General features: G+C 37.0%; 1 protein-coding gene across 1 annotated transcript in view; it reads right to left on the bottom strand.

Annotated features, from left to right (window-relative positions):
* The window catches only part of ERBB4 (erb-b2 receptor tyrosine kinase 4), a 1,012,642-nt gene that overhangs the window by 151,321 nt on the left and 840,118 nt on the right, over positions 1–21,203 (bottom strand). Inside the window, exons 18-20 of the mRNA XM_058186165.1 lie at positions 13,635–13,767; positions 4,932–5,054; positions 4,447–4,545 (exon numbers count right to left, since the gene is read on the bottom strand). Of these exons, the coding sequence (XP_058042148.1) occupies positions 4,447–4,545; positions 4,932–5,054; positions 13,635–13,767 (355 nt within the window). The remainder of the gene's footprint in view (positions 1–4,446; positions 4,546–4,931; positions 5,055–13,634; positions 13,768–21,203) is intronic.

Below are 21,203 nucleotides of genomic sequence, written 5' to 3'. Positions count from 1 at the left end.
AAGGGGACACAGGTCAAATGATGTTGCACTTTACAACCACACCTTAGCGATCCCACTTATGGGGGGATACCATAAGTCAAGGGATACCAGTATTACCTTCCATGTGTTCAGATATATTTTATGGCTATAGTAGTCCTTGAGATACTGTAGATTAGTTTAGGCCCCAATGTGATTCAGCAGATACAATAGTGGGTCAAGGATTAGTACAATTAAAAGTCCACAAACTAGCTTTAATGGATATGCAATCCAAAGAGAATAGCGAAATATCTAATACTGTTACATATATTTATGTAAAGAAGTGGTGATGGAGATGGGCTTGCAAGTACTTGCACTTCAATTTATCACATTCTTTAAACTGCAGAAACACCACCATACAAATAATTGAACAGAGAAACCTCCAGGTTTTCTCAATTTTAGAAAACTTTTCTCAGGGCTGTTCTCCTTCTCCCTAAGTTAGAAAAGTAATATCTCGTTATTAATTGCATGTTGATCATTTCCCTAAATAATTAAAACAAAGCATGTTGAAGTAGCTAAAGAAAAGAACTATAAGAAATCCCAGCTCCTTCTATACTCACATTTTGCAAAACAAGTCAGGTTCTTCATGAAAATGATTACATTTCAGAGCAGCAGAAATGTGCTTATAAAAGGGTTGTTTGTTCTTGCAATCTAATTATCAAGACATATCTCTTTAACAATTTTTGCAAGGCTTAAACTTCAAATCTCAGCTGAGTTTTTTGTAAAGTCTCTCTTCTCTGAAGAACAGTTAAGATAAAAAGTTGTTAGACAGCTGAGCTCTGTGATTTTCTCTGTTCAAAGTATGGCTGAGATATTTTCTCCTCTAAAGTAGAATAACAAATGATGCCTCAAAGTCAAGATACATTGTACCCAAGGCTACTCAAGTTATTTTGACTGGGGGAGGGCAAAAAGAAAAGAAAACCCACATAAGACCTCTTGGTAATAGAGATACAGTAGGAACAAATTAAATTATCCAAATTCCCACCCACCTTCTTGACACACGCAAAACAGAGGCCACCTAACTCAGGGTAACAATAAATCTAGTTCAGGGAACTTTGGGACTTTATGGGTTTCAATCCCATAAAATTCTAGTAAATTTCTATCGTTTAAGCAAAAGAAAGATGAATGAAAATGAAAAGAACTGAGTTAGAAGGAAAAGTCACCATTCAAAACTCAGGATTTTCTTTGCTATTCACTTCACTGTTTCCTGTTGTGATCAATATAGGAAGGAGCTGCCACATCATCTAGTTACAAGGTGCATTATGTCATTATAGTCATTATGAGTACATTAGAAAATGTTCAAGGGCTGTGCAATGACAGCTGAGTTACCAAATTGCTGGAGGAGAATGGCCTATTCTCCTCTAGCCGTGCAACATTTAAGAGACCAACTGGTCACAAAAAGCACTCCTTGCTCTCCTTTTCTTTTTGCCATCGTTCAGAGAGTGAAGAGAAAGCCAAGCTCCTAGTACTAATCACTTGGTCTTCCACAGAAAGCAGGCACTCCACTTGCATATCTTTTGTACTATCACTCTAATGGGTTATGCTAAAATAGTCATTTATGCATGAGTGAGAATAAAACAGTCACCACATCATATGACATCTTACTCCCTCTACATACCATCAAAAGACAACAGCTGAGTTCAAAATCTTTGCAATAAAATGAATATGCAGCCTTAAATGTGAGACTAGTAACTATCCAAAACAAGAGCCATTCTTACCCCCAAAAGCTAGCTCAAGGGACAACATGACAATAATATCGGGTTCATTTTGCCAGTTTGTGGGAGTTTGTGGGAGAGTTCTGTTTGTATGATTATAATCAATCCAATATGTGCCTATATCTATACCTCTAAATAAAAGTGGCTTGAACAGCCTTGACTGAATATGCAACTTTATCACAGAAGAGCTATTGCACAGAGATATACCCATGATCCTTCCTTTGCTCTCATCAACATAGACAGATTCTTTTTCAAGAAGACAACCCTTCAAGAAAACAGGTTCTGACTTATTTAAGATTTCCAGGCACATTAGTATGCTGAATTGCATTCAGAAACAACTTAGTTGAAGTCTATTTCCATCAGCCAGTATCAATTAGCAATGTGTGTCCAAAAGGAGACCATACTCGTCATAGTAATCAAAACTAGAAGTCATCAGAAGACAGAAAAAAGCGGCTGGGCTAATCTTTCTAGAAGAAAGCAGAAATGCTGGAGAATGAGGGTCAGCAGCATGAAATCTTAATCAGATTGATTTGGGGCAAATCAAACTGAATGTCTTCAATTGTGCAAGAGCCTCAAAAAACTAATTCAGAAATCTGAATCAAATAAATCTGAATTGTTCAATCTTCCCTCACCGAATCTAACTATACTTACTAATAAATATTTATTGTTATTACCATTTCTAAGCCATTCAAAGTTTTCATCTATTAATACATGGTTCTTGCTGTCTGAGAAAAATGGTCACATTTTGAAATTACCAATTAGCTTAAAGAAGCAGTGAGTTTTTTCCAGCAAACTTGGTGGAAAATATATTAATCAGTCATTCCCTGCATTTTTTTAAAATTTTCTGCCAACAGGCAAATACATTTTTAGATTTACTACTATTTTAGTTGTATTTTAAATTTACTCTTCTTGAACACAACCTACTTCTTGGTAAACTAAAAAAATGTGGGATAGACAGCATCATCACTAGATGGATTTGTACTGGCTGACACACTGTATTCAACGAGTAGTCCTATATCTACATGAAGGGAAGTAAGCAGTGGGGAGGGTCCATCTTAGGCTGAGTACTCTTCAATATCTTCATAAATGACTTAGATGAGGGAATAGAAGGGAAACTGATCAAATTGGCAGATGACACTAAGCTGGCAGGAATAGCCAACACCCCCAGAAGTCAAGCTCAGGATCCACAAATATATTGACAGACTTGAACAATGGGCCCTATCCAACAAAATGAAATTTAATGTGCAGAAAAGCAAGGTTTTACACATAGACAGGAAAAACCAAAGGTACAAATATAGAAACCTGGCTCAAAAACAGTAACTGTGAGAGGGAACTTGGAGTCCTAATGGACGATGACTTAAATATGTGCCAGCAGTGTATGGCAGCAGCCAAAAAAGCTAATATAATCCTTGGTTGTATAAACAGAAGCATAGAATCAAAAGCATGTGAAGTATTAGTACCACTCTATAAATCCTTAGTAAGATCACACCTGCATCCAGTTTTGGATTACAACATTACAAAAAAGATGTTGAGACTTTGGAAAAAGTGCAAAGAAGAGCAACCAAGATAGTTTTATCTTCCAGAGCAACTGCCTGGAGACAAAAACATATGAAGAACACATGCAGGAATGGGTATGGAAAGTCTAGAGGAAAGAAGGACTAGGGGGTGACATGATAGCAATATTCCAGTATTTGAAGGGCTGCCACAAAGAAGAGGGGGTCAACTTATTTTCCAAAGCACCAGAGGACAAGGCAAGAAATAATGGATGGAAACTAATCAAAGAGACAAGCAACCTGGAATTAAGGAGAAACTTCCTAACAGTGGGGACAAACCAGCTTGCCTCCAGAAGTTGTAGGTGCTCACTGGAGGCTTTTAAGGAAAGACTGGACAGCCACCTATCTGAAATGGTATAGCTTGAGCAGAGGGTTGGACAATAAGGCCTTCAAAGTCCCTATCAACTCTATTCTGATTTATATTTTGTGGAGAAATAGGATATAAATAAAATAAATGAAAATAAAGCAATATGACAATTATATCACTGTATACTACTTTTTATTATGTTTGGTGCAGTGTTTGAGAAGACATAACCTAGTAATGATGAAGAAAATTGCTTTCTAGTCTGAGTTGGTGCTTAGAATAATCTAAGGAACTAGAAGAGTTAGCAAACAGACTAACATTGTGTGATGCATATAAAAAGCAAACAGAGCTTTGTACATTAAGAAATAAGTGGAGATTCGGTTGCATTATCACAGTTACCAACTTTTCTGAACACATCCTGCTGGCATCCCTAGAATTAATACTCCACTGCACAGATCATCAAATGAAGAAGAAATCAATTGCAGAGAATGTCTAGAATACAGAATTGCAGGTTAATTCTGCCCATAGTTTTGGAGTTCAATCCTAATGGGCTCAAGATTGACTCAACCTTCCCTCCTTCTGAGGTCATTAAAATGAGGACCCAGGTTGTTGTGGACAATATGCAGACTCTGTAAACTACTTAGAAAGTGCTGTAAAACACTATGAAGCAGTATATGTCTAAATGCTATTGCCATTGCTATTATTTAGATGCAGTGTATGTGCATAAATGTTGCTTTTGTCATCACATGGAAGTTGTTAGCTTGTAAATTGAAAGAAGCAGACAAATAATTCCTCTCTCCTTTACAACTATCAATAACATACATACATATCACTGAAATGGGACATTAATATTACTTACATCCATAAACTCCACATTAGCCTTTGGACCAGTTGTCTCATTCAGTATTTTAATTGCTACAGGAATCTTCACACTCTCTCCCTCAGGAACCCAAATGCCCTAAAAAGGGATGACAAAGTGAACAAGAGCACGTCTAATCAAATGGTAAAATAGTCCTCTTTGACCATAATTTGGCCATACCACTACACTTTCACACTGGCAATACGACAGCAGTTTTGACTGTGCTTGAAGGTACAAGCTAATTTAGGCACTAGTAAAGCAAATAGCATTTGGTACCCCAACTCTTGCCAACCTTTCCCAACCTCTTACTGTCCAGTCAATTCATTAAGAGAAGAAACAAGAGGGTTTATATTAAGCTGAACATTTCTAAGAAAAGGAGATTGATATCATATTCTAGAAGCTCATTGATTTCTGCCGTTCCACTTGGATAATCATCAGATCCTGGGAACAATAGTTGATGAAGGATTGCCGTTAAGGAAACATACCTTATAGACAGTTCCAAAGGCCCCCGATCCAAGGATCTTGACGCGCTTTAGCTCAGTTTCCTTCAAAATGCGAAGCTGTGCCTGATTGGGTGCTGTGCCACTAGGAGTCAAAGGTTCTACCAGCTACAACAACAAGAACAAAGAAAGATAGTAAAAAGCCATGAAAAGCACTATCCGTAGTTGGATTTTAACACAGTAGATATTGTTTGTATCTTATCTTTCATGCAGCTCCCTATTGTGCTTTTATTTACTCTTGATGCCATCCAGCAAAAATTAAGAAAATGAAAGCTGACTAGGAAGTAAGCTCCATTGAACTCAGTAGGATCAACTTTTGAAGAGGTAGGCATAGGCTTGCATTGCCTTAACAGCAAAATGAGAAACAAATTGTCAGGTTTCCAAGTAACACCCCCCACAGTCTGACACAAATCTTTTTAAGTTTTCCAAATAAATTTTGTTTAATTATATAATATACATGTGTATGCGCGTGCATGTGCATCTCCTGTAAAAATAACAAAGAAAATTTAAAATGAGAGAATTTATTTCTTTGTTATAGCCCAACTTTCCTTCGGAACCCAAAACAGCTTACCCAGCACTCCCTCCTTCAATTTTTCCTCATAACAACTACCTAGTGAGGTGGGCTGGTTGATAGAGAGTCATGCACCCAAAATTGCTAAGGGATCTTCTCTGGCTGGGGCTGGTCTTAACCTTAATTGCTGCATTAGAACAGCTCTGAGCAAACTTTTGGCATTTGACTTCAAAATGTTTAACAATGATTCACTCTCTATCCACAGAATGTCAGGTTTAAGAAGGAGAACAGATTTTCTTCTTCACATTTAATTATCTGGGTAACATTTTCTTTTTTTAAAAAAAAATCCTAAAGACAACAGAGACCTTAATTTAATAGCAAATTTTTTATAGTTTATGTGGAATTTTGTTTTAGATGTGTGTGTGTATATATGTGTTTTCAAATCAGTGTTGTTTCCTGCAACTGCATGCACAAGTTCCTCCAGTTTTCTTGGCAAGATTTTTAGGAGTGCTTTCCATTACCTACTTCTTGGGGCTGAGAGAGAATGACTGGCCCAAGATCACCCAGCTGGCTTTTTGCTAAGACAGAACTAGAACTCACTGTTTCCCAGTTTCTAGCCTGATGCTTTAACTATTACACCAAACTGAGTCTCAATAAATACTTAAGTCATATGCCATTGTAAGACTATGTAAATTAATATGCTACATTTGCTTTGTTGCCATTTAAAGTTAGAAAGAAATACTTAAAGTTTTTACAGTATACATGTTGCAGAAATAGTTTTGTTCTGCAGAAACATGTTTGCTTCTGTTTGTCTTTATAAACTGGCGAACTAACTTAGCTTATTTATTTATAAACTCTTATAAACTTTTCACTAATTTTCTTAGAGGAAAAACCAGTCACGTTTGTGAAAAACCAAACTGAATTCACAATTGGTAAAAACTATTTCAGGCATCACTTCTCTTTTACTGTAGGAATTATTCTGTTTCTGCAACATGTACGTTGCAAAGTTGCAACGTTGCAAAACATGTAGGTTGCAAACAATAAGTGTAACTATAGGTCATAACATAAGAATGCCATAAAATACAATAAAAATAATAATAAAACAATGAAATTATAAAACAGCATGATGGAAATATTAGACAAAAGGTTACAACAAAATAAAGCTAAGCCACAACTAAGAACTTTAAGTATTTCTTTCTAAGTTTAAATGACAGCTGAGCAAATATAGTAACTTGGTTGCTGACATTTGGAAATAGATCTGCAAGGAAATAATTCAATTTTTCAAGGTCAGAGTCCTTGAGTTCATTTGACATTAATAATTTGGCCTGATCTCATTGTAAATGGGGCAGTGGAGGATATAATGGATAAGGTTCTCTGCTTGACCAACACTACAAGGACAGATGCGCTGTACAACAGAGAGCTTACAAAATCTCCCTTCGAGATAAGCTAAAGGCTTGGTCTGCAGGTAGGGGGGGTGCTAAAGCCCTTCTGAGTGAAGCACTGGATATGTTGTCCAGGTACTAGGAAGGGCTTCCATGTTTTCTGTAATGATGATGCCATCTGTATGATTGTATGACAGTAGCATCTTCCTTAGGATCCCTTTCAAAAAGGCTGGCTCTAATATTTTCTCTATTCCAAGATCTACTGTAAGTTCTCCCAAAAATGGTAGAGAATACATTTGTACAATGGGTGACAAAAGTTTAATCCACTGATTTCCAGCTAGGTAATGAAGAGTTTGGCAAGATGGGAATCTTGAAGGCTCTCTAGTTACTTATAGTGCCCCAACAATACAAGATATGTCCATTATTTTAAAATAGGTCAGTTTCCTTAATTTCTATTCATTATTAGCTAACACTAATTCTGTAGTGCTGACAAATTAATGTGTTATTAAAACTATTTCCATAAATGAGTTTTTAGATGAGCTCTGGTCCTGACAATGATCAACATACTTGAATGTTCTTCTTGCAACAATTTAACTAATTCAGCTGATTTTGATTGGATATTTTGTGCTTAGTTTTGTTCTTTTTTTCAAGTAATTGATACTCTGTTGTAGCAATTGAGCTTCTAAAAAGTTCAGATTACCATATTTTTCGGAGTATAAGACGCTCCGGAGTATAAGACACACTTTATTTTGGGGGAAGAAAAATAAGGAAAAAAAAACTGCTTGAAAGGCTCTCCAAAATGGTGAGGGCCGGGAGGTGGGCGGGGTTACATTCGGTGTATAAGATGTACCCAAATTTTCACCCTCTTTTAGGGGGGAAAAAGTGTGTCTTATACTCCGAAGAATGTACAGTGCATTTGGAGTGGACTGTACATGCACGTGTGCAGTGTGCATGTGCGGCCAGCGAAGTGGTGGCAAACCGGTTCAGATTTCACCACTGGTATTGGGGTGATCATAGAAGGTCTTTTGCTTTTGTTGCTGAATGTAGGGCATATCGTTTCATTTTTCATTTCTGGATTTTTTATATTTTTTTTGCATATGCATCATCTGTGCTTCATCAAGGCCTGATTTGCCATATTGTTTTGTTTGGCTTGTTTGTTTTGCATCTGGCAATATCTCTTGCAAATAAAGTTATCAAAGGCCGATTTATATAATAATTTCTGAAGTGGGAAACAGTAATGAGCACTACAAATTACATCTCCCATCCTGTCCCTGCATTCTCTATATACAGAAGTAAGGTTTTAAAATAGCACACCATCCATAACATTCCCAGAAACATCAGGAAAAGCATTCAATTTGAAGCTTTCTGAAATATTTCATATCCATTCACTACAAGATGGATCTTCATTTTAATCTTGATCATGTATGATGATAAAAATGATCATACATGTCTGTGTGTATTGTATATATGCACACTATATATAAAGCGTGTTTATATATATACTGTATATAAATATACACACCACAGTAGTACCGGGGGACTTCAACTACCCTGACATCAACTGGGAGACAAACTCTGTAGCAAGTAGAAGATCAAACAGGTTCCTGATGAACCTAGCTGCCAACATTGTCATCCAAAAGGTACGGAAGAGAACTTGAGGGTCAGTTATACTGCAATTAGTAATAGGAATGAAATGATAGATGGAACTGAAATCACAGAAACCTTGGGGGAGAGTGACAGCAATCTTCATTGATAGGAGACAGCAGAACAGGAATGCACTGCAAAATAGATAAGAACAACTATTCCCTGTAGAAGAGTTCAAATTGCCAGGACCAGATGGTTTTGAAGGAACTGACAGATATGATTTTAGAACCCCTGAATGAAATCTTTCAGAGCTTCTGGAGCACAGGAGGACTGAAAAAGAGCTGATGTGGTTCCAGTCTTTAAAAAAGATAAAAAGGTGGATCCAGGAAACTACATATCGATCAGCCTAACATCAACACTTGAGAAAATCCTGGAAAAGCAGTGAATATGTGAGTACTTAGAAATTAGCAAGGTAGTTATGGTACTAGAAGCAAGCAAGATGGATTTTCAATTGACAGATCAATCACACCCAGCATGTAGTCCTCAATGGAACTAGATCTACATGGAGGGAAACATGTAGTGGGAAACCTCAAGATTCTGTCTTGAGCCTAGTATTTTTCACCATATACATACATGATCTAGGTGAAGGTATCGAAGGGGCACTCATCAAATTTGCAAATGACACCAAGCTGGGGGGAATAGCTAATACTTTGGAAGACAGACTTAAGATTCAGAAGGATCTTAACAGACCTGTATACTGGGCCTTAGAGAACAAAATGCATTTCAATGGTGAGAAAAGTTAGGTATTACATATAGGTAAGAAAAATCAAATGCACAGGTATAGAATAAGTGGCACCTGGCTCAATAGTAACAGTCAGAGGAATCTAGAAGTCCTAGTGGACTACCACTTATGAGCCAGCAGCTGCCAAAAAAGTCACTTTAGTCCTAGGTTGCTTTAACAGAATGACAGTATTAAGATCATGTGAAGTGACAGTACAGCTTTATACTACTTGGTGAAACCACACTTGGAATATTTCATCCAGTTCTGGTCAACACAATATTAAAAAAATGCTGAGACTCTCGAAAGAGTACCAAGAAGAGCAACAAAAAAGATTAGGGCTCTGGAGGTTAAACCGTATGATGAATGGTTGAGGGGACTAGATATGTCTGGTCTAACAAACAAAATGACTAGTAGTGGAGGGGCTGTCACAGAGAAGAGAGGTCGAACTCTTCTCCAAAGCATCTGAGTGCAGGACAAGAAGTAACAGGTAGAAGATCATTAAAGAGAGATCCAACCTAGAAATAAGGACAAATTTCCTGACGAGAGCAATTAATCAGTGGAATGTCTTGCCTCTAGAAGCTACAATGCAGGTGCTGCATTACTGGAGTTTTTCCAAGAAGAGATTGGACTACCATTTGTCCAGAATGCTATAAAGTCTGTAACTCTATCAGGGGGTTGAACTAAAAGAATTCCAAGGTCCTTTCCAACTCTATTATTCTATGTCATAACACAGTACTGTAAGTTACATATTTGCATCAGGACTCAAAACTTAATGACAATATTTGTATGATTGTGTCATTATATACTTAACATTGCAGGTCATTTTGGCATCCATCCAGTTTGCTGCACATTTTATTAGTTGTAGGTCAGCTTCACTGGGGTGATTTGACTGAAATTGCATCAAGCAATTTTCACTGTTTGCAATGGAAAACTTACCCAAACCATTTAGAACATAGGATTTATCACACAGGCTTTGAGATGAAAACATACATCTTGACCTTTTGTTAGGGCTGCTGTTAAGCTATGCTACAATCTGCTTGCCATTGGCAGCCTGCCATAGAGGGAACTGCAGGTGGAATGAGAGGGAAGGTTGCCAGGGCTTACTATGAGGAAACTAAACCAAGCCTCAGACCAGGGGAGAAATGCTCCCGGTTCAGACTGGCTCCTGCAATCCGGTAGCGATGGCGGCTACTGGTTCGGAGGACCAGTAGCAAAAATCTCTGGCCCTGCCCCCCCCGCCTCTGCTGAGCCGCACCATCAGCAGAGGGTTTTTTTTAACTTTTAAAAACAGGTTTTTCTTCAGCCGAAACATGCCTTTAAAAGTAAAAAAAAGCCTTTGAGGATCCCGCCCCTCAGCTGAGATCGACAGAGCCTTTAAATTTTAAAAATTTTTTGTTAAAGACTCCTCTGGCGATCTCACCTGAGTTCCTCATCAGCAGAACCTTAAAAAACATGTTTTCTGTAGAAAACATGTAGAAAACCTCCTTTTAAGAGATTCTAAGGCACTTATCTGATTACTGATAGAATGCATGGCTTTTTCCTCAGCCCGAAAGCCCCAGTTTCACTTTCAGCAGAATCAATTGCTTAGCTAATCTATTTCATCGCTGAGCAACTAATGCTAGCTGGCTTTGCTGGCTGAGGAACTCTGGGAATTGAAGTCCACAAACCTTAATAATAAAATAAAATATTTGTGCAGCTTTCTGAGATTTGGTGTGTTTCTGTAGTGTTTCACTCTAACTACACAAACACACAAAATCTCAGAAAGCTGTATGTGGTATTTTGTGTGTGTGTGTGTGTGTGTGTGTGTGTCAGTTGTGTTGTGTTGTGTGTGTGTAAAGTGTGAAAATTGGTTTTTGATCTTTTTGTGGCTGTGTGAAGTGTAAAGTGCAGCTGCTTTTACATTGTGTGTGAGTCAGTTGTGCTGTTTTGTGTGTGTGTAAAGTGTGAACGTTGGTTTTTGGTACCTCTTATTGTTTTTTATACTTTGTTTATTATTTTTATTATTTATTGTTACTGGCCATGCCCATCCAGTCATCTGACCACCAAGCCACGCCCACCAATTAAGCCATGCCCACAGAACCAGTAGGGAAATTTTTTAGATTTCACCCCGCCTCAGACTATCTCATGAGAAACACTGACTGCTTCAAGTCAAGAAAGAAATACCAGCTGTGAAGACAGGGATTGTTTTCCAAAACAATTTGTTAGCAACTAATTGGATACTTCTTGATAACTGTGTGTGTGTGTGTGTGTGTGTGTGTGTGTGTGTGTGTAGGCAGACGTGGAAAGGTTAACCATATACTTTGGGCAGGAAACCCTCAGACCCAGCATTGCTTCTTCTTGCCTTTCATAATGTTTACTTATGGTTAACTTTTGACCTAAGAGTCTTTCTTTGCTAACTTTCTTTGCTAAGTGGGGACAGATGACATCTTTTTTATCTTTGGTCTTTTCTAATAAATGTCTAACATTGAATTTTATATTTCTCTGTTTAGTCTCTTTACTGAGTTCATTGAGGCATATCACTTGGTTAAAAAGTATGTAGCTTATACATTAAGTCATCTTCAGATCTTTGCTTGAACTCATATAAATATCAAACATTGAAAAAGTACATTAATTGCTATTATGCCATTATGTATTATATAAATATTTTATTTATAAAACCATTGATATCTATCCCATTAGACCTACTATTGTAATACAATAAACAGCCATAAAAACAAGCACATATTAAAATGAAATTCAACCAGTTTTGAAAATAATAATTAAAAAATAATTTAAAAATCTCACGAGGAAAGACTTCCTTTTTGTGGTAGTAGAAAAGGAGTTCAATGCCAAATTGAGGTTTCCAGGATTATGCAGCAGTAGCAAGCAACAATGGAGCTCGGATTCATAACGTTCTTACCCAAGGACTCAAGAAAATGGAACTTAGTCAGAAAACGTCACGTGATTAGAATGCTGCCCAGCTTTTGATTGGAAATATATTTTTCTCTAAAAAATAAATGGGAAAAGACTGGCCTCTAAACACTGACAAATAGCCTGTCTTTTCTCAGGATAAGAAAAATAATTAAAGACTACTACTGCTCAAATTGGATTAAAAAGCTACTGCAGTGTTTCAAAGAGTCTGTTTGAAGGGCTAACTGCCCCATGTGCTGCCTTTTGAGCATCATTATCACGCCTCTATGAACATTGTAGATGACTTAATTAGTTGAGTACAGTCTTTGCTGTGCAGGCAAAATTATGGGGAGCAGGGAATTACATTATTAGTTGAGAACAAAAACAAATAACAAAGAGAAAAAGCTACGGATGTAAACCTGACACAATAATTTTTACACACCACTTCCCTTAATTAATTTTCAGGTACTAGAATGAAGATGTCAAAGTTTAAATAGAAATGTAAGGAGGAACAAAATTGTATACAGATGATATACAAAATCTGAAATACTATTTTCATGGTATAAATCCTTTTCATATTTATTTTAGAAGTAGTGGTGGTAGCCAATTTATGATTTACATCCATAAAGCTACCATAATCTTGCAGACCACATTTTTGCAGCAGCAGAACCCATGTGGTAAATGTATTCCCAAGGCCATTCTCTTCCACAATGCAAAACTCACAATAGGATCATTTTCTATTCTGGTTTCCAGGGAGTAGTATTGTAAAAATGGGACTCAGCATTCTTGAGGTCAAAATCTACAATTAGCCCCAATGTTTTGGGAAGATTAAGTAAATGATATTTCTTCCCATTGCCCTAAATGAGATATTCAGTATTGAGGGACTCCTCCCTCCCCTTCAAGTTTATGAACTTGACAAGTGACATTTCTGGCCTTAAATTTTGTTTTAAATTACGTTGCAAGGATTGGTGACTCAAAATTTGTCACTTTAAAAGATTGCAAAACTATATTTGTATATGTGGTTTTATATTGCATTTTTAATTTGTTTAATTTTGTATGCCACCTAAAAGCCATTGACCTTTCTGGTAGATAAATCTAAATAAATATACGTGAATAAAAATAAATAAAATATATACTGATTAAAAATATTAGCAATGAATCAATTTGTGTGTATGTATATTGTGCATACTAGTTTTTACTTTCTGGATAAATTTTGATATAATCTAAAATTACTTCTGAAATTAGCAAATCCCTGTCTTTTGAAGATGTAAGTAGACTAAAGGAACTGAAAACTGAAGTAAATAACTTATTGTTATTTATCTGTTTATATAATATCCAGGTATCAAAAGCAGAAGTACAAGGCATTCCTTAATGTGCTGTTACTGTTCTGCAGTAAAAGCCTTAGTTTCTTCACAGATATTTGCAACAGAAGAATTTTCTTTAAAATATCTATACACACACAGATACATCAAGACAAAGAAAAACAGCAGTACTTTTTAAGCATCTGGCATATATTTACAGGAAAAGGATCCAATCTTTACCTCAGTCTCCAGAAACCTTCGTAAAGCCCTCTTTTTTTTAATGCTCTTACGTCTCACATAAACTGCAAACGTAAGACCCAAAATGACGATGATGAAGAGTCCTCCAATCACTCCTGCAGCAATCAGGGGGGTTCTGCAAATCAGAACCCAAGAAGAATGCTGAATCACAGGAATAAGATATATGCATACTTTCAAATTAATTTTTAGAAATACATGTACATTTATGAAATTGTGCAGTTAGTTTTGCTACATTCTAAATAATGCAAAAACAACAACAAAAGGAATGGTAATGTTTTTATCACATTTGTTCTGGAATTTTTGTTGTTAGAAAAAACAAACAGCCATCATGCAAGCTTTGGAGAATAAAAAGGGAATGAATGAAAAGGCAGACCAACGTATAGTTTGAAAACACTTAATGAAAAAAGAAAGCTTTACATGAAAGTATTTAATGGAAAAATTATACAATGCCCAATATGGGTTGGCTCCCTCTTCCCTATAGGACCATCTTCTCCAGGCAGAATCTGCTTTCCTGTGAGCTCCACTAAGTAGACCAGGCCAGGAAATCATCTCCACAGGAAAGCGTACATTACTTTTATTGAGACAGCTTATAATAACAGAATGTTGCCCATCGGATTTTGCTGTACCGTCTTCTCCTTCTTATAGTTCAATGAATTAGGGGACGGGTAGCTCACAGGGTTAGTACACTGGAGGTTAGCAAGCCTGCATTCAAGAACCGAGCACAAGCACGGTCTCTTCCGGGTGGATCCCATTAAATCTGTATTTTCAAATCTTGCTTTGACTGCTAAAATTGGTGAGTCTGACTGCTGTATGAATTTTAATACAATCTCCATATGGCTCAGTTTTTGTACTTCAGTTCTACAGCATTACTGTCATTAACATTCTTGGTCCTTCATTTACCCATAAAAACAAAGAACACATAAACACACAAAAAAGTTGCTGCCAAAGCAGATAAAGATTTTAACCTGAATGCTCTTTATCGGTACAAGTGCTAGATGCTAACACTTGACCCATAAAATTTATCCTTTCTCGTGTCACAAAGACACTATTTAATGGTTTTGGATGCTGAACACCATCTGTGATGAGTTAATTAACACATTCCTTGCCTGATGTATTACAGTATTGTAATAGCTGTGATTGACCTTGGTTCACATGCATTCACCCAAAAACACTGACATGATCATATTTAAAACAGAGTGGCACTCTCCTCATCACTGGAAACTACAAAGGTAATCTGTGACTACAAAAGGAAAACTATAAATGTTAAGTGGAAAGTTTTCCTTGCTCTTTTTCGTCCTTAAATGCAAAATAAAGTAATTTGAGTCCTTCTATCCAGTTCTATGCCCTACCCAAGCATTTATTCTGACAATGAACAGATCAAACTGTAATTTAAAGCGATTGGGTTTACAAATCATGCTGTGGTATAAAGTTTGCTTTGCAAACACAATGTTAAATTGATAGATCCCTATTGACAAAACAAAGATGTTTTGGCCCAATATGCTGCCAAAATGGGATTGTATCTAAACATTAGATGAGTTTTTGAAGGAAGACTGGAGAATAAAACCAGTCAAGAATATAATTTTTAACTGTTTGGCAGAGGTGAGTTGCAAAGTGAATACTTTATAAAGATTATATTAGTTGTAGTTAAAGTTTGCTTGTTAAAGAACAATAAAATAGTGTTAATCTAAAATAGATTAAGATTGTGCATTGTAGCAGATGTTCCTGCATACAGTACATGGAAATGTACATATATACGGTGCTTTCACGAAAATAAGACCTAACCAGAAAATAAGCCCTAGCCTCATTTTTGGGTGTTCCTAATATAAGCCCTACCCCAAAATAAGCCCCAGTTAAGGTTGTCATCAGCTCTCTATGTGTGTGTGAATGGATGTGGCCAGCACCAGAGCGGGGAGGGTGCAGGGGCTGATGGTATCTTGCAGCAGCTGCAGCCCACACAGCGCACGTGAGTTAATTACTTGTCAAAGCAACAGGCAGAGGTACAGGTGAGCGAGGGAGGCATGCGATCCAGATGTGCTGCATGGGCCATCGAAAAACTGAGTGTTGGTGGGCTGGAGCGGGCAGGCAGCTATGGGAGGCTTGTTTTTGCACGGCAGCACCAGCAGCAGATGGAAGCAGAGGCATGAGGAGAGAAAGCAGATTAGGGTGTGCTGTGTGGGCCACAGGAAAGCTGAGTTGGTGGGCCGGAGCAGGCAGCCGGCTGCGGGAGACTCATCGTCCTGTGGCGGCACTGGCAGCAGATGGAGGCAGAGGTGCGGGGGGAAGGCAGGTGATCCCAATGTACCATGCGGTCCTTAGGCAAACCAAGGGACAGAGTGGGCAGGTGGCCACAGGAGGCTTGTCTTCGTGTCTCCTGGCTTGTCTGTGGCCTGCGTGGTGCATTGGGATTGCCTGCCTTCCCCCCCATGCCTCTGCCTCAATCTGCTGTTTGGACAGGTAATCAACTCACCTGCACTGCGCAGGCTGCTCAGCCCCAGAGTGCACTGACCAGCGGGCTGTAGTTGCTGGTGGACACCGTCAGCTCCCGTGTGCCTCTTGTGCCTGGGCCAGAGGGTAGGGCGCCCAGCCGAGCTGATCACCCTGATATTGTGTTTCCCTGAAAATAAGTCCTAATGTATCTTTTGGAACCAAAATAAATATAAGACTGGGTCTTATTTTCAGGGAAACATGGTATACAGAGACATGCATGCATACATACATATAGAGAGGGCTAACTGATTGGTTAGATTGCCCATCAAAAGGGAGAAACTTGATTTTGCAATTGCCTCCCACCTTTCTGCCAGCTCTGAGCCAGTATATTTTTGATAATCCCAATCTGAGGACACCATGCCTTAATTCCATAGCAAGAGTTAGAAGGGAAAAGCAGATTTCCTGTTGCCATAATAACACAGAGGTGTTACCCTTCCAACGAATATGATTTAACTTTCATCCTGCCATGACCCACATACAAAATAAAAAGATATGAGAACTAAACATTGGTTGTGTTGTAGATGTGGGTTAAATTAATGGCTTTTCTAATGTCTGCAATAAACCTCTTACCAAGAGCTACAGTATGTCCCCGAATCCTTCTGTTAACGTTCTAGTTCAAACAATGTATCGGTGAAGTCTGGCAGGTAAGAGGAAAAACTGATCTTTTAAATAACTGGGGGGGGGCACTTCATTCATATTTGAACTTCCCAGAAGCATAACAAACAGTCACCCAAATTTATATCTTAGCCTATATTACCTCCTAAAGCATCAACACACATCATTCTCCCACAGATCTATAGAAGCTCTAGTGAACGGATGGTAGAAGTTGATATTGTTACACCATTAGATAAACTTAATTGCAGAATCAAATGGCATCAGTCTGATTTAAATTATGCAGATTTAGTGAAAATAATTTAAAATGTGGTAAGCATCTGCAGAAAAAAATTTAAATGCTATTGTATAATATTTGATTTAATCCCATTGAAAATTGTAAAAATTAATAAGATGAAATATCACAAACTTCCATCACAATTATCTGATTTTGTTAAAAGAAACAGTGCTTAATTTAAAGTATGCAAGTTGATGTCTAATTTAGCTTGAGTTAACCATGTCAAAAATAGCTGAATTGGTTTTTCAAGTGAAGCAGGTTTAGTCTAAGGGAAAGAGCCTTTTCTTTTTATATCTTATTCATCTTTATTTCTTTTTACTCAAGAAAAAAGGCAAAGATAGAAAAATGAACAAAAACTTGCTCTCTAGACAGAAACAGTCTATGACTGCCAAACCAAAAAACATGATTTGCAAACTGAACCTATAACTTTTCTTCAGATTGTTTTTCTTACCTAAAACTTCTCTGTTATACATTGCAAATCAAGTAAGGCTATGCTTCATTCAGTCATATCACAGGTGGCTCACTCTGTTATTTTGGTATATTGAACAAAAATTTGCTTTCCACACATATAAGCACGTACCACATTGTACAGAAACACATTATATGCTAAGGGGTCAATTTGCTATGGTGACATCCTTTCTAGTGATTCAGCTGTAGCTCAGATGTGGTTGGCATTTAGCAGGTAGCAGGAATAGCCAAGTAAAATCAATCTGATGTTTTCTTCCAGTATTATTTAATTGGGGAACTTAATCAAGTATGCAGTATGCACTGCACTGTATTGATGGAAAACAAACGATCAGGTTGTGCTGTGTACATTTAACCAGCTGATCAGTCTCACAGTTTTAATACAAAACAACATGTTCTTGTATCTCACTCAGATATGAACCAATGTATTACAACGATCATTCACTATTCTTTATTTTGGAATGACTACATCTATTGCAAGAAGACCATTTCTCAGAAACATTAGGATTGGAGAGATCCTATGATCAGAAGGTAGACTTGGCCCTTTCCCTCCCTCCCCATGGTAGCATTTTCCCCCCAGAAATGGAACTATATAGTACCTACATATATACTTGCCTCTCTGCCAATCTCTGAAGATTCATTGGCAGAAATTGCTCCACAGGGATTCCTTTCAAACCTATGAGACATAGCTGTAATCCACAGCAGTCCAACTAGATTCAGGCTCTGGCTGAAGTTATGGCCTGTTTCTGCTAGAACTAATCAGCTGAAGCCAGGAGGAATGCCAGTCAGCACTATGGAAGTGCTTGTTTTTTGTTTTTACCTGAACAGAAGCCCCCTTATATGCCCCCAAAAGTTACGAACAAGGACAGTTTTTACTGTCTTAACTAGTTTGCCCTACAAAAGAAAAGGAAGTTCCTTTCTCTCACCAACTACTGCAATAATGCTGTGGCTATACATTTTTTATACTAAAACTAATTGGCTTTAATCCCTATCATCAGATAACAAGTGGCCAGTAAGTCAGCAGAATACTGCAGATAGCCAGATTAGGTAGGACTAATCTGGCAATGAGAGCCAGTTTGACTAGCATCAGGCTAGAAATCAGGTGACTGTGAATGCTAGTCTCATTTTAGGTACAAAAGCAGCCGGGTGACCTTGGGCCACCCTCTCAGTTCTAAGAAGGCAGCAATGGCAAACCTCCTCTGAAAAGGCTTGCCAAGAAAGCTGCAGGACTTTTCTAAGCAATCACTAAAAATTGGACACAATTGAATAAAGGGAAAAATGTGTAGTCAGCTTCCTGTCTTCTTATCTCTTATGGGATGTGAGTATTTTATGCATGGAATAGTGATGGAGTACTAAATATGAGACAAAGGCTTCTATTAAGTGATCACTGTCTTCTTCTACTTTCTGTCAATACTGCTTTTCCCACCCAACATTATAAATCAGGATAATACATGTTTATATTCCAGGACTGATTTTCTGATTCTTCTTTTAATCCAGTTGTGCTTTTGATTTAGTAAAAACAAAAACCCTCTAGAATGAGTCATTCTAAAATTCTATAAATAAATCATGAGCTATCAGAGTTGTTTCTATAGTTCTCAATTAGATTTTATTTCAATAAGACTAAATCCAAACCCAATTTATATTAAACCAATTGAGGGGAATCAGAAACCTTAGCTGGCATTTCAGGAAAAAAAAAATCAATATTGCAATATGCACATAAAATATGCAAGAAAATTTGCCTTTGATTCACCTTTGTAGAAAAGAACATTCAGCAAATACATATTTAATCCGGAACACAAGGATCAGTGTATTAGTATGTCTTTTCTGTATCAGGATCAAATTAATGGGAATGACAATAATTCACAGCCGTATGAATAAAAGAGGTTTGCCAGGACTAAGATTGTTCTGTATACTTTCTAAAGAAGCCTAGGTCAGAACCCAATGATCGTAGAGAAGCAATTTTTACTGCCCATCAATCTAGGAAGAGTCATAAGGCCATTTCCAAACAATTTAAAATCCATCAGTCAACAGTGAGGGAGATATTCACAACTGGAAAAAATTCAAGACAGTTGCCAATCTTCCCAGGAATGGACATCCCAGCAAATTCATCCCATAATGTGATGAAACACTTTGAATACTTGCCACCTGTATTTTGTTTCAAGGTGTTTAAACCTTATTAACATGTTATATTTATCTTTACTCCAACTTTGTTTAGGTCAAATACTGATTTTTAGTTGAATATAATAACTAAAGCCCTAAATTATGTCTGCCCTAAAATCTCTGTAAACTCCTTCCAGTATATTGTGTTAGAATTTAATGATTTTATGCAGAATGAACCAATATTTACACTTGAACACAAGCTGCCCCTCTAACTTTTTGAAGTATGTGAGAGAAAAAATGTCTTGGGCTCATAAATTTCAATTATTCAAGTTTGCAGCAATCCCGCTCCCCCCCAAGTATGTATTGTCTGATATCTTTGATGTGACTTTTGAAGCTATCACCATTATAGGTACAGTACAAGTATAACATTCTATCTGTGCAAATATCCTACCTCTAAGTAATAACATGATTATCAAATCCCAGATGATTGTTGAAAAAGAGGTAAAATAAAAGTCTAGTCATATAGGCTGCCCAATATTGTATCAGCAAAATTATTTGCTCAGCGGACATGAACTATCAGAACACTGTGTTTTTTAAAGACATCTTCTTGTATCTGTGCGGTGTTTTAGAACATGCTTGTCACTGAATACAAACATTCTAGTTCAAGCATATATTATGTTTACTTTTGATTAATCATAAGGTTGTTTTAGCCATGCTTTGTAGTGAATATTTATTATATGGTTTAAGTGTTGAATATTACTAGGACATATACCCCATGACAGGAAATAGATATTTTACATAAATAACATTTTACATTGGAAATATTTGCTAACTATGCCTTCTGTGTTCCGAAAAAGGACATAAATAATTGACCAGAATTTGAATGAAATAAGGCTTTGGTGTCTTTCATTGTATTCATTTTCAGACTAAACCTAGGCAGAAGTTAATGTTTCCAACTGAACTTATTCAATTATAAACATGAATAAGGTGAAGATTTGATAATTTACTGAAATGTTAATGGTATAACCAAGAAATTGGGATATTTTCATACCATGATCTTCTATTCATAAATTACATTTAGCCAAAAGTCGTTCCAAGTGTTCTGTGGGGTTTGTTTGTTTTTTGGCAGTAATTCAAAACTCACCACCTTGTACTTAGAATTAAAATTTGAACCAACATTTGCAAAACACTTTTTCTCAATAACTAAATAAATGCAAATAGTATCCAGTTCTGCTGCAAATTAATTGATCCATGATGTTCAATAGGTTTTATAGAACAGTTGACCTATTCTGTTTCATGTCTTATGTCAGATACTGCTGAATGCTGATTACTGTATATACTGTATAGGAGCTGCCAAAAATTTCTAATATCAAAGGAATTGTATGTCCGTAGTGGCAAACTGATATTTTTTGCAGTTTTTCTCAGCTCTTTCATAATATGCTTTGTGCAATGGTGTTTTTACATTATTATTTGGTAATAATTGTAATTTTAACATTTTGCTTGCTTGCTTGCTTGCTTGCTTGCTTGCTTGCTTGCTTGCTTGCTTGCTTGCTTGCTTATTTATTTATTTATTTATTTATTTATTTATTTATTTATTTATTTATTTATTT

The sequence above is a fragment of the Ahaetulla prasina genome, chromosome 1 (assembly GCF_028640845.1).
Source record: "Ahaetulla prasina isolate Xishuangbanna chromosome 1, ASM2864084v1, whole genome shotgun sequence".
Taxonomy (NCBI): Eukaryota; Metazoa; Chordata; class Lepidosauria; order Squamata; family Colubridae; genus Ahaetulla; species Ahaetulla prasina.
The sequence above is the reverse complement of the archived record's forward strand: the minus strand, read 5'-3'. Positions and strand labels throughout refer to the sequence as shown.